This window comes from Staurois parvus, unplaced genomic scaffold, assembly GCF_062004578.1.
Source record: "Staurois parvus isolate SC_StPar_1 unplaced genomic scaffold, SC_StPar_1.0 ptg000704l, whole genome shotgun sequence".
Classification (NCBI taxonomy): domain Eukaryota; kingdom Metazoa; phylum Chordata; class Amphibia; order Anura; family Ranidae; genus Staurois; species Staurois parvus.
In genome coordinates this window covers 5,864,270-5,877,031 of record NW_028318500.1, presented here as the reverse complement: position 1 = coordinate 5,877,031, position 12,762 = coordinate 5,864,270, and the positions used below count along the sequence as shown (strand labels likewise).

The 12,762-nt window shown below is 44.3% G+C and overlaps 1 protein-coding gene across 1 annotated transcript in view; it reads left to right on the top strand.

Moving 5' to 3' along the window:
* The window catches only part of SLC5A1 (solute carrier family 5 member 1), an 84,849-nt gene that overhangs the window by 23,179 nt on the left and 48,908 nt on the right, over nucleotides 1-12,762 (top strand). The window contains exon 3 of the mRNA XM_089653243.1: nucleotides 8,700-8,804. Within this exon, the coding sequence (XP_089509369.1) occupies nucleotides 8,700-8,804 (105 nt within the window). The remainder of the gene's footprint in view (nucleotides 1-8,699; nucleotides 8,805-12,762) is intronic.

Sequence of the window (12,762 nt, the reverse complement as noted above, 5' to 3'; positions counted from 1 at the left end):
TTCCACACCTTTGCATGCTTGAAATCAGTAAACAGTCCTTGAGCTTGGTTTTGTAGTTTTTATTAAGGGGTTAAACCTGAATGGGGTCTAGGGGCATATGGGATGCCCAAGGAACGGCAGAACCTGAGGACAACTTCTTAGCAACTACAGTGAAGGAAATAAGTATTTGATCCCCTGCTGATTTTGAATGTTTGTCCACTCACAAAGAAATGATCAGTCTAAAAATAAAATGGTAGGTGTATTGTAACACTGAGAGACAGAATAACAACAAAAAAATCAAAAGAAATGCATGTCTAACAAATTATGCACTGATTTGCATGTTCATGAGGGAAATAAGTATTTGATCCCCTTCACAAAACATGACTTAGTAAATGGCAAATCCCTTGTTGGCAATCACAGAGGTCAGACGTTTCCAGTAGTTGGCCACCAGGTTTGTACACATCTTAGGAGGGACTTTGGCCCACTCTTCTTGGCAGATCCTCTCCAAGTCGTTAAGGTTTGGTGGCTGACGTTTAGCAACTCGAACTTTCAGCTTCCTCCACAGATTTTCAATCAGATTAAGGTCTGGAGACTGGCTAGGCCACTCCAGGACCTTAATGTGCTTCTTCTTGAGCCACTCCTTTGTTGCCTTGGTCATTCTCATTCTGGAGCACCCATCCACGACCCATTTTCAATGCCCTGGCTGAGGGAAGAAGGTTCTCACCCAAGATTTGATGGTACATTGCCCCGTCCATCGTCCCTTTTATGCGGTGCAGTTGTCCTGTCCCCTTAGCAGAAAAACACCCCCAAAGCAGAATGTTTCCACCACCATGTTTGACAATTGGGATGGTGTTCTTGGGGTCATAGGCAGCATTCCTCCTCCTCCAAACACGGTGAGTTAAGTTGATGCCAAAGAGCTCAATTTTGATCTCATCTGACCACAACACTTTCAACCAGTCCTCTTCTGCATCGTTCAGATGTTCAGTGGCAAACTTCAGATGGGCCTGGACATGTGCTTTCTTGAGCAGAGGGACCTTGCGAGCACTGCCAGATTTTAATCCTTGTCGGCGTAGTGTGTTACCAATTGTTTTCTTGGTGACTGTGGTCCCAGCTGCCTGGAGATCATTGACAAGATCGTCATGTGTATCTCTGGGATGATTCCTCATTGTTCTTATGATCATTGACACTCCACAAGGTGAGATCTTGCATGGTGCACCAGACCTAGAGAGACTGACAGTTGTTTTGTTTTTCTTCCATTTGCGAATGATTGCACCAACTGTTGTCACCTTCTCACCAAACTGCTTGGCGATAGTTTAGTAGATCAGTCCAGCCTTGTGTAGGTCTAAAATCTTGTCCCTGACATCCTTGGACAGCTCTTTGGTCTTTGCCATGGTGGAGAGTTTGGAATCCGTTTGTTTGATTGCTCCTGTGGACAAGTGTCTTTTATACAGGTAATAAAATGAGATTAGCAGCACTCCCTTTAAGAGACTTCTTCTAATCTCAGCTTGTTACCTGTATGAAAGACACCTGGTAGCCAGAAATCCTGCTGAATGATAGGGGATCAAGTACTTATTTCCCTCATGAACATGCAAATCAGTGCATAATTTGTTAGACATGCATTTCTTTTGAATTTTTTGTTGCTATTCTGTCTCTCAGTGTTACAATACACCTACCATTCGATTTTTAGACTGATCATTTCTTTGTGAGTTTGCAAACTTTCAAAATCAGCAGGGGATCAAATACTTATTTCCTTTACAGTATGTACCTAAAAATGTGGATTAGCAACAGTCTCTATTAAGGAGCGCTAAAGCCCCTTTGGTGTACTTCCTTAGACCCTGGATAATTCCTCCTCTTCAGCCAGCTGCGCTGGAGCTCATCCCAGGGCAAGGGGGCCTAAGAGCTGTCAATTGAACAGTCCCAGATGAGAAGCTTCCCTTATCTGGTCCAGGGGGTGTGGGAGTTCTCACATTGTCCTCTCCTGTTAGCTTAGTGGGCTTGTGGCTGCCTTCAGGCCTTACGCTGGGCTGGCTTCTTCCCTGCCACATTAGCTGTCCTCCCCGGGAGACGTTGAGGCAGTAGAGATCCTCCTCTCCAGCATCCTGCCTGTAGGTAGTCTCCCTTCCTGGGACCCCCTCTCAGGCTCCACACCCCAGCCTTCTTCAATCCATCTTCCACCTGACACAGCACACTGCTCCCCATTCTCTGTCATACTTAAGGGTTGCCTTGGTCTCCATGCCCAGCATCCTGCCAGGGGATTGGCCAAGGTCCCTAAACCATGCCAAGGGGATTGGCCAAGGGCCTCCTTCCCTTCTACCCCCTTGTTCCAGAAAGGTCTTCAGTTTTTGTGAAGGTGGGAGAGCTCCAGAAGCCCTGACCCGCAGAACCTCACAGCCTGTCCTGAGGTGAACTCACCACCTCACTCCCAGACTGACTCATATCAGGCTGCTACCCAGCCTCTATTTAACCACTTGCCCTCCAGAGGATTTACCCCCCTTCCTGACCAAGCCATTTTTTGCGATACGGCACTGCGTTACTTTAACTGACAATTGCGCGGTCATGCAACGCTGTATATAAATGAAATGTATGTCCTTTTTTCCACAAAAAGAACTTTCTTTCTGTGGTATTTGATCACCTCTGGGTTTTTTATATGTTGCGCTATTAACAAAAAAAGACTGGCAATTTTGAGAAAAAAAACCCCAATATTTTTGACTTTTTGCTATAGAACATATCCAATAAACAAATTTAAAAAATCTAATTTTGTCATAAATTAAGGCCCAAATGTATTCTGCTACATGTTTTTGCTAAAAAAAAAAATCCCAAAACATGTAAATTAATTGGTTTACGTGAAGGTTATAGCGTCTACATATATATCGTATATATACTGGAATTTTTTTAGTTTTTATACTAGTAAATGTGGTGATTAGTGACTTATAGTGGGACTGTGGGACTGCGGCAGGCATTCTGACACTGGGTGGGAACTGACATCCCCAGTGACACCAATACAGTGATCAGTGCTAATAAAAAGCACTGACACTGTACTAATGACACTGGGCAGGAAGGAGTTAACATCAAGGGCAATCAAAGGGTTCACTGTTTACTGTGTGCTGTGTGTGTGTTTTACTTTGGAGACATGCTGTCTTGTACCTCTCTGCTGTGCAGAGAGATACAACACAGCATGTCCATGCTGATAGGGGAGAGACCTGTATTGTTTACACACAGGTCTCTCCCCTGTCAGCTTTCCCCTATGATCTCTGGGTGCTAGCGGGGAATCGTTGGCTGGGACCCGGTGACTTACATCCCTAGCTGCCAATAGCTGCGTAGGTAGGGCGGCACATGTGCACCCCCTACCCGGAAATGCAAGCAAGGGAGGGGTGGGTGTAAGGAAGGGGTGTAAGGAAAAAAGGGAGGAAGGAAGGGGTGGGTTGAAGGAAGGGAGGGGCGGAAGGAAGGAAGGAAGGGAGGGAGGGATGGGTGGAAGGAAGGGAGGTTGGACTCACGTGACTCATTTAGAAGCATCAGAGCTGTCGGCTGCTGTGTTCAGTTTCCCGCCCACACATCCTCTGAAGCTGTACAGACTGGAAAGTGGCATAGGGAGAGGCAGAGCAGATCCAGCCTCTCTCCCCTCTTCTCCTATTGGTGCGGAGGATGGAGGGAGGGGCTGGGCATTGAGAAGAACACAGCGGCGGTGGGAGGGAGAGGGGACAGGGGGTGGTGGTAGCTATAAAACTGAGTCATCAGATATGTTCTTTGCAGCGGTGGGGGTGGTGACAAGCAGCGATCTCCTGTTTAGCTTTCAATAAAGCAGCTGGAAGTCGCTTCTCCTCCTTTGCCTCCCGAGGCTTCCAGCTGATTTATTAAAAGCCGTACAGGAGATCGCTGCTTTTCACAGCCTCCACCGCCACCCCTCCCACACATCCCTACTCCCGGCACTGCTCATCGCCCCCAACTTATTTCCACTTTCGGGCGAGTGGAAATTTCGAGGGCTGCAGGGATGGTTGGCAACTCTCCTCTGGGGGGGGGGGTTCAGACCCCCCTGACTTCCCCCTTATCTACGGGATGCACACTGTGTTGTCATATTGCCATGATGACTGCCCTGCTCAACGGTGGATCTGTCATTGAGGGCTGGCGGTCCGGAAGGGAGCACTGCTGGGACCATTCTCAGATCGTGGTCCACCATTTAGTGACTGCTGATCTAGGGTATACAGTTCATCTGTAGCATGTGCAGCAAATGTACAGATTTCCAGTGTAAAAACATACATGTAGCACCCTCCTAGATAGGTGCTAGGTTCAGATGGATAGATTTAGTATGTGTTTAGATTGCAAATTGTACATTTAGTTACCACACTGTAGTCCGTGTGACTGATTATTTGTTAGGTAAAAGCATAGTTTGCTCCCTGTACTCAGTGAAGCTGCATTCTGTTAGTCAGGTCTGTGTTCATCTGCTGCCAGTCTGATAGCTCCCTGTGCATCCAGAGAGCTTGAGAAGTTTCTGAATGATAGGTGTGGAGGTGTGCAGATGGCAGCATAAATATCGATACAGCCCAAAGAGGTAGGCTCTAATGGCATGCTGGGAGACTGTATATATTCGGTGAGCACACTGCGCTTCGGCTTCGGGTCTTTTCCTGGAGAGGATTTGTCCATCCTGGAGAGGGCACGCTGCCCTTCCAGGCAGTGCTGCTATGTCTGTTGTCGTGAGGCCTTAGGTGGGCGACCTGAGGACCTGGATGTGGAGGTCCTGTAACTAAAGAGAGCTGACTGAGGGGGCTGTCCGCTGAAGACATGTTCTGCTATCACCAGAGGAAGGTGTTGCTTGGAAGTTGTAATGAGGCAACCAGCTGTCCTTGGGCCTTGATTGAGTACAGATGCCTCTGAAAGATCTTGGGGACCCTTGTGCTTTTGCCACCCCTCTGGTGCTAGAGAGTCAGCTGTGGATCTAGCTAAAGGGGACAACGGCTGGTGTCCTGAAGAGCTTTGTCCAGATAATCTTTTACTTAAAGGGACTCTGCTCTTGTGGCTCTAAGAAAGGAAGTTACGGTTAATACTACCATTTTAAAGCTGAAGTCTACTGTTTGCTACAAGCACAGACTTGTACTGAAGAATACCTAAGTCCTGAAGTGTACATAATTCTTGTCTTTGGAGTATGCCACCCAATTCCATCAACCCCATCCACATTCTCCAAAAATAAAAAATAAAAAAACACCCCTAGACTGGTCATTGGAGGAAACATGTGAGTGAGCCTGTGTGCCTGGTTGTGGGGCAAAGCTTGTGGGGAAACCTGGATAGTATTCCTGAGGCTCCTACAGGAGTAGTGCTACATAGATATATAAGAATATTTAGCATCCTTGATCATTTTCATCTATAATATTTACTTATAGCCCCCACCCCCACCTATACTGAGTTGCAGGTAGGGTTGGGGGTCATGAATACAGGTCACATTCTGGTCATTAGAAACTCACACATGCAGTTGTCTCGAGTTTGTGTTGTTATGTTATGTTTCTAGCCAAGATTAAAAAATAGAAGGTAAAAATAAATTGACTGCAATTTTTTAGATTCCATAATGGGCTGAAGAAGGATAAGCAGTCATATGACTTTAACATCCCAGTCAATGTTCACACCCCTGCCACCTCTCAACTACTCAACCTAACTTCCTCTTTTAACCTAACACAATGGTCACAATCCTGCACCTACTCCAATGGCAACACCCTTGACCTTGTATTCACCCACCTATGCACCCCCTGTAACCACTCTAACACCCCTTTTCCTCTCCCTGACCACAACTTTATCAGCTTCACACTCTCCCTGCCTCCTACCTCCCATGCCTCCAACCAGCAAACCGTTACCTGTAGAAACCTTCATCACCTCAGCCCTGACCTTCTCCACTCCGCTACTGAGCGCCTCTATGATGAAATTGCACCCCTGTCCTGCCCAGAGCTGGCCACATCTGCCTACAACAACTATCTATCATCCTCCCTGGACGCTCTTGCTCCTCTTTCTACACACAGAACCAGGCCTCGCCTGTCACAACCCTGGCAAACAGATGACACCAGAAGTCTCAAGAGACGCAGCCGCACTCTTGAGCGAGCATGGCGTAAAAATAAATCCCTGAAAAACTTTACCCTCTACAAATCCGCTCTTCTCAAATACAACTCCAGCCTCCACGCTGCTAAGCAAACCTACTATAACACTCTCATCAAGACCCTCTCATCCAATCCTCGTCAACTCTTCTCTACCCTTAATTCCTTACTCCACCCCCTACTGCCTCCACCCACCAACTTACTTACTGCACAGGAGATTGCCAGTCACTTCAAGAAGAAGATCGACACAATTAGTTATGAGATCTCCAGTGTCAGGCTTCCTCTTCTAACCAACATACCAGGCTCAGCACCAAACTCTACACTCTCCTCCTTTGACCCTGTTACCACCAAGGAAATTACCAAACTCCTTTCCAAGGCCCACTTCACCACCTGTCCCCTGGATCCTGTCCCCTCACGACTGTTTCAGCCTCCTTCCTGCTCTATCCTAAACTCTCTAACCCTCATTTTCAACCTCTCACTCTCCATGGGCACCTTTCCCTCCCCACTCAAACATGCACTGGCTACCCCCATCCTCAAAAATTCCTCACTGGACCCCACCTGTTTGAATAACTTAAGACCCATCTCCCTGCTCCCGTTTGCCTCCAAGCTTCTTGAGCGCCTTGTTCACAACCGTATGAAATGCTACCTTACCGATAACAACCTTCTTGATCCCCGACAGTCTGGCTTCTGCGCACAACATTCCACAGAAACTGCCCTACTAAAACTCACTAACGACCTACTTACTCCTAAAACCAATGGCCATAACTCCATACTCATACTCCTTGACCTTTCCGCTGCCTTTGACACAGTCGACCACCCGCTCCTCCTCAGTAAACTCCACTCCATCGGCCTCCATGACTCTGCTTTCTCCTGGTTCTCCTCCCATTTCTCAGCGCACTTTCAGTGTCACATACAACTCCTCCTCCTCCGCTCCGCTTCCTCTTTCGGTTGGGGTACCCCAAGGTTCTGTTCTTGGACCCCTCCTTTTCTCTCTCTATACCTCCTCCCTGGGCCAACTGATAACCTCCCATGGCTTCCAATACCACCTCTATGCTGGTGATGACACTCAAATCTATCTCTCCACTCCCCAGCTCACCCCCTCAATCTCCTCACATATCACAAATCTACTAAGCGACATATCAGCATGGATGTCACATCACTACCTCAAACTCAATCTTTCAAAACCTGAGCTTGTAATATTTCCTCCTCCCTGATCCCCCACTCACGACTTTACCATTAAGATCAACAGCACAACCATTGGTCCTTTCCTTCATGCCAAGGTGCTAGGCGTAATCCTAGACTCTGACCTCTCCTTTGGGCCCCACATCCACTCACTGGCTAAATCCTGCCGCCTCAACCTCTGGAACATTTCCAAAATCCGCCCCTTCCTGACCAACGGCACCACAAAACAACTTATCCACGCCTTGGTTATATCCCGCTTGGATTACTGCAACTCCCTCCTCACTGGTCTACCGTTACACAGGCTATCCCCCCTTCAGTCTATTATGAATGCTGCTGCTAGACTCATACACCTTACCAACCGATCAACGACTGCTGCCCCTCTCTGCCAATCCCTCCACTGGCTTCCACTAACCCAACGTATAAAATTCAAAATACTAACCACAGCTTACAAAGACTTCCACAACACGGCCCTAGCTACATCACCAACCTCATCCACAGATAACGCCCAAATCGCCCACTCCGCTCCTCCCAAGATATCTTCCTCTCCAGCTCCCTCATCACCTCCTCCCACGCTCGCCTCCAGGACTTTTCCAGATCCTCTCCCATCCTCTGGAACTCCCTACCACAGCATGTCCGGTCAGCTCCCACCCTGTCTGCCTTTAGGCGATCTTTGAAAACTCACTTCTTCATTGAAGCCTACCCCACCTCCACCTAAGAACTGTACTTGAATCACCACCGCCAGATCATCCCCCGCAGCTATCACCTTTTGTATCACCTCCCCCTTCCTTTAGATTGTAAGCTCCATGAGCAGAGCCCTCCTATTCCTTCTGTACTGAAATGTATTGTAATTGTACTGTCTCCCTTATATTGTAAAGCGCTGCGTAAACTGTTGGCGCATATAAATCCTGTATAATAATAATAATATGACCTGTATCCAAAAGGCTCAGAAAAAAAGGTAGATAAGTCCAGATTGTTAAATTTATACATAGGGATTATGACATTTGAGTGACTAGAACATATATAGGCAGAACTTTTGTTTTCATTTTGGATATGATAAGGTATGGTTATAACTCCTGTCAGATTTTTTTCACCATCTCTGTCCCATTACAGAGATTTCCCTTCACTTCCTGTCCCACAGCCAAACAGGAAGTGACAGGAAATCCCTGAAAATTAACAGAATTCCTTGAGGACCCCCACATCACCAGAACTAGTGTCCCCATTGGAAGATTTCTCCTCTATTACTTTTCTGGGGGCAGCCCATAATTTGGGATTTTCTCACATTCAATGATAATGGTAAATAGGACAAATAGAGAGGAGGGACACAGACAGCAATGAAAACTGACAAGCATTCTAATCCCTCTGCTTTCTATCCAGAACTAAAAATAATGCCTTTAGTTATACTTTAATCTAAAGCTCTTTATATTTTTAGAATAATGTATAATGCTATTTTCTTTATGTTTTCAGATTGGAGCATCCCTCTTTGCCAGTAACATCGGAAGTGGGCACTTTGTTGGTCTGGCAGGTACCGCAGCTGCTGGTGGGATTGTAATCGGAGGCTTTGAATGGAATGTAAGATATTGTAATATACTTGTGACACTCTACTACTTCCCTTAACCAGAGAGATCCTTATGGTTTTCTAAAATAGCATGTTACCATCTTACCATATAAATCAGTGGTCTCCAAACTGCGGCCAGGGGGCCATATGCTTTGCTTGCTCTTATCTGGCCCTTGGGCACTATTTCATCCACTTATACCAATTGGGTATAATTCCCCCCCCAATGAATGGGGCACAACACCTTCCAATGACACCAATGATACCAATGATGAGACACAATACCTCCCAGTGACACAAATGATAGGGTCCAATGACATCAATGATGGGGCAGAATTCTTCCCAATGACACCAAACAAAGGGACATTTTTCCCACTATTTTTTTATGTTGACGTAAGTCACATAAGTGACTTCAATTTCAATGTGATTGATGTTCTGTTCCTTTTCATGCAGTACTGGTGGAGCTTTTTGCTCAGCTTGTTTTTCAGGCGATATTGACAGTATAACTCCATGAGACTTTGAACACATTAGAAATTTCACTTCTGCTGTTTGTTTTTTATTGGTACATGGATGCAGAATTCTGTTATCCTGTTGAGACTCACTGCAGCTTTCTTTAGCTAATATTAAGTTTTCTCTGTTGCTTTTCCGGGTAAGCGGTACAGCAGTTTTGGAGGTGGTAGAATGTAACAAATACCTCTTCCCAGTATATTGATTGCATTCTCTCTACAACACCAGTTATGTACTCTGTGCCATTATGTCTGCAAAGTATTTTAGGCATTTTCCCAAATATGTGGCTTACCTGTGCATGTTATTGTGCAAGTATATTTGGTATGTGATCTTGGCTGTGTAACATGTAGAACACAATATACTTTGAGTAGCCAATATGAATGTTAGAAAATATTGTTTCTTCCCTTAAGTCTGAGATTTCATAGGACAAAACATTTTAGATTTGGACAGAGTAGAGAGGGACTAGGACACATGTCAGGTTTTCACTGCTGTCTGTGCCTCTTTTAGGGAGATTCACCCTCTCTATTTGTCTCTATGTTTACCATTATCACTGAAAGTGAAAGAAAATCTCAAATTCTGGGTTGTCCTCAGAACAGTATTAGAGTAGAAATGTTCCATTGTTCTAGTTCTGGTGACCGTGGTTACAAACGGGGTTGCCCTTACTTTGGAGAGATTTCCTTTGACTTCCTGTTTTGACTGTGGGACAGGAAGTGAAGGGAAATCTGACACAAAAAAACCTTACAGGGGTTATACCCCTCCCTTACCCTATCAAAAATGAAAAAAAGGTTTACCTGTAGTTCTACTTTCCATTGCTATATTTTGGAAAAGGGTTCCTGTACAACAGTTCCAGATGTCTAATACAGTTCAAATGTTTTTCTTTATTTGATAGTGTTAACAACTTTACTGCACTTCAGCTGATACCGTTCATCTATGATTTTTTTTTCTTTTGTGAAAATACAGCTGTTACCTCTGATTGTCACTACATGCTTGTTGAACTTTTTTCATTGACAAGAGATTACTTTCAAGAGCAGGAACAGGAGTAGGAATATATAGTACATCATTGATAGGTATTTCTGGTCACTGTTTGGGATAGATAGTCAGCAGTGCCTGAACTACAACCAGAGCAGTGATGATTACTTTTCTTTATTCATTCAAAGGCCATAGCTGTTGTAATTCCTATTGTCTTGCTTTGATCAAACTGAGTTAATGCACCAGGTGGATATGGCACCTCTTTGGAATGTAAGGCACACTCAGTATCTGAAGCATTTTCTACTTTTTTCTTTAACTTTTTTGGTCTTTTGTTGTTTAATTTGTCTTTTTTACTGATTTATTTTAGATTCCCAAATTCTTTTTGTGCACAAAACAGTCATGTGTTTCACTCAACCTATTACTATTATCGTGGTTGTTGGTTCTGATTCTGCTGTAGGAGCATTTCATTGTTTGCACTTTTAGTTTCACTTATACTTATCCACAAGCTTTCCATTAACATATTCCAGGGTAAGCTTGTCATCTGGGTCAGCATCAAGTGCTGTAACAAGTGTTTGCAAAACTATTTCATTTCTTCTCCTATATAGCCCAGCATGTGGTGACCTTTCATTACCTTTCTGTGGCTTCTTCCAAATTTCTTTTGCAGTTTTACACTTACATATGTGGACAATTTGATCATTATATATATATATATATATATATATATATATATATATAGCAGGGGCAGACTGACAACTCATGGGGCCCCCGGGCAATAGGGAATCATGGGGCCCCTGTGTCCTTGCCCAAACTCAAAAAAGCCAATGAAAAAGGTACCAGGGGCATCTCATGGTGCCCCCTACTGACCCCGGGCCCTCGGGCAGTACCTGGGTTTCCAAATGCTTAGTCCGTCCCTGATATATATATATATATATATATATATATATATATATATATACAGTGGGGATCGAAAGTTTGGGCACCCCAGCTAAAAATTTGTATTAATGTGCATAAAGAAGCCAAGGAAAGATGGAAAAATCTCCAAAAGGCATCAAATTACAGATTAGACATTCTTATAATATGTCAACAAAAGTTAGATTTTATTTCCATCATTTACACTTTCAAAATAACAGAAAACAAAAAAATGGCGTCTGCAAAAGTTTGGGCACCCTGCAGAGTTAATATCTTGTACTGCCCCCTTTGGCAAGTATCACAGCTTGTAAACGCTTTTTGTAGCCAGCCAAGAGTCTTTCAATTCTTGTTTGAGGTATCTTTGCCCATTTTTCCTTACAAGTCTTCCAGTTCTTTGAGATTTCTGGGCTGTCTGTCACGGACTGCTCTTTTAAGGTCTATCCAGAGATTTTCAATTATGTTGAGGTCAGGAGATTGTGAAGGCCATGGCAAAACCTTCAGTTTACGCCTCTTGATGTAATCCCCCGTGGATTTCGAGGTGTGTTTAGGATCATTATCCATTTGTAGAAGCCATCTTCTCTTTAACTTTAGCTTTTTCACAGATGGCATCAAGTTGCCATCCAAAATTTGCTGAAATGTTATTGAATCCATTTTTCCTTCTACTCGTGAGATGTTCCCTGTGCCACTGGCTGCAACACAACCCCAAAGCATGATTGATCCAACCCCATGCTTAACAGTTGGACAGAGGTTCTTTTCATTAAATTCTGTGCTCCTTCTTCTCCAAACGTACCTTTGCTCATTCCGGCCAAAAAGTTCAATTTTAACCTCATCGGTCCACAGAACTTGTTTCCAAAATGCATCAGGCTTGTCTATATGTTGATTTGCAAAGTTCAAACAATGATTTTTGTGGTGAGGACGTAGAAGAGGTTTTCTTCTGATGACTCTTCCATGAAGACCATATTTGTACAAGTATCTCTTTATAGTGGAATAGTGTACCACAACTCCAGTGTCTGCCAGATCTTTCAGGAGGGATCGTGCAGTCAAACATGGGTTTTGAATTGTTTTTCTCACAATCCTGCGACCTGTTCTGTCTGATATTTTTCTTGGTCTTCCAGATCTTGCTTTAACTTCCACTGTTCCTGATGGCTGCCATTTCTTAATTACATTCTGAACAGAGGATATTGACATCTGAAAACGCTTTGCTATCTTCTTATAGCCTTCTCCAGCTTTGTAAGCGTCAACTATTTTCAGTTTCAGTTTTCTAGACAACTGCTTAGAAGAACCCATGGTGCTGATTGTTGGGGCAAGGTCAGATGAGTCTGGGCATTTAAAACCTTTGAGATTGACATCACCTGGTCTTCCCAGACGATGATTGAGAACAATCCATGACACTGGCAGGTCTCAGCTTGGCAAAGGGGGCAGTGCATGCTATAAATTCTGCAGGGTGCCCAAACTTTTGCAGACGCCATTTTTTTGTTTTCTGTTATTTTGAAAGTGTAAATGATGGAAATAAAATCTAACTTTTGTTGACATATTATAAGAATGTCTAATCTGTAATTTGATGCCTTTTGGAGATTTTTCCATCTTTCC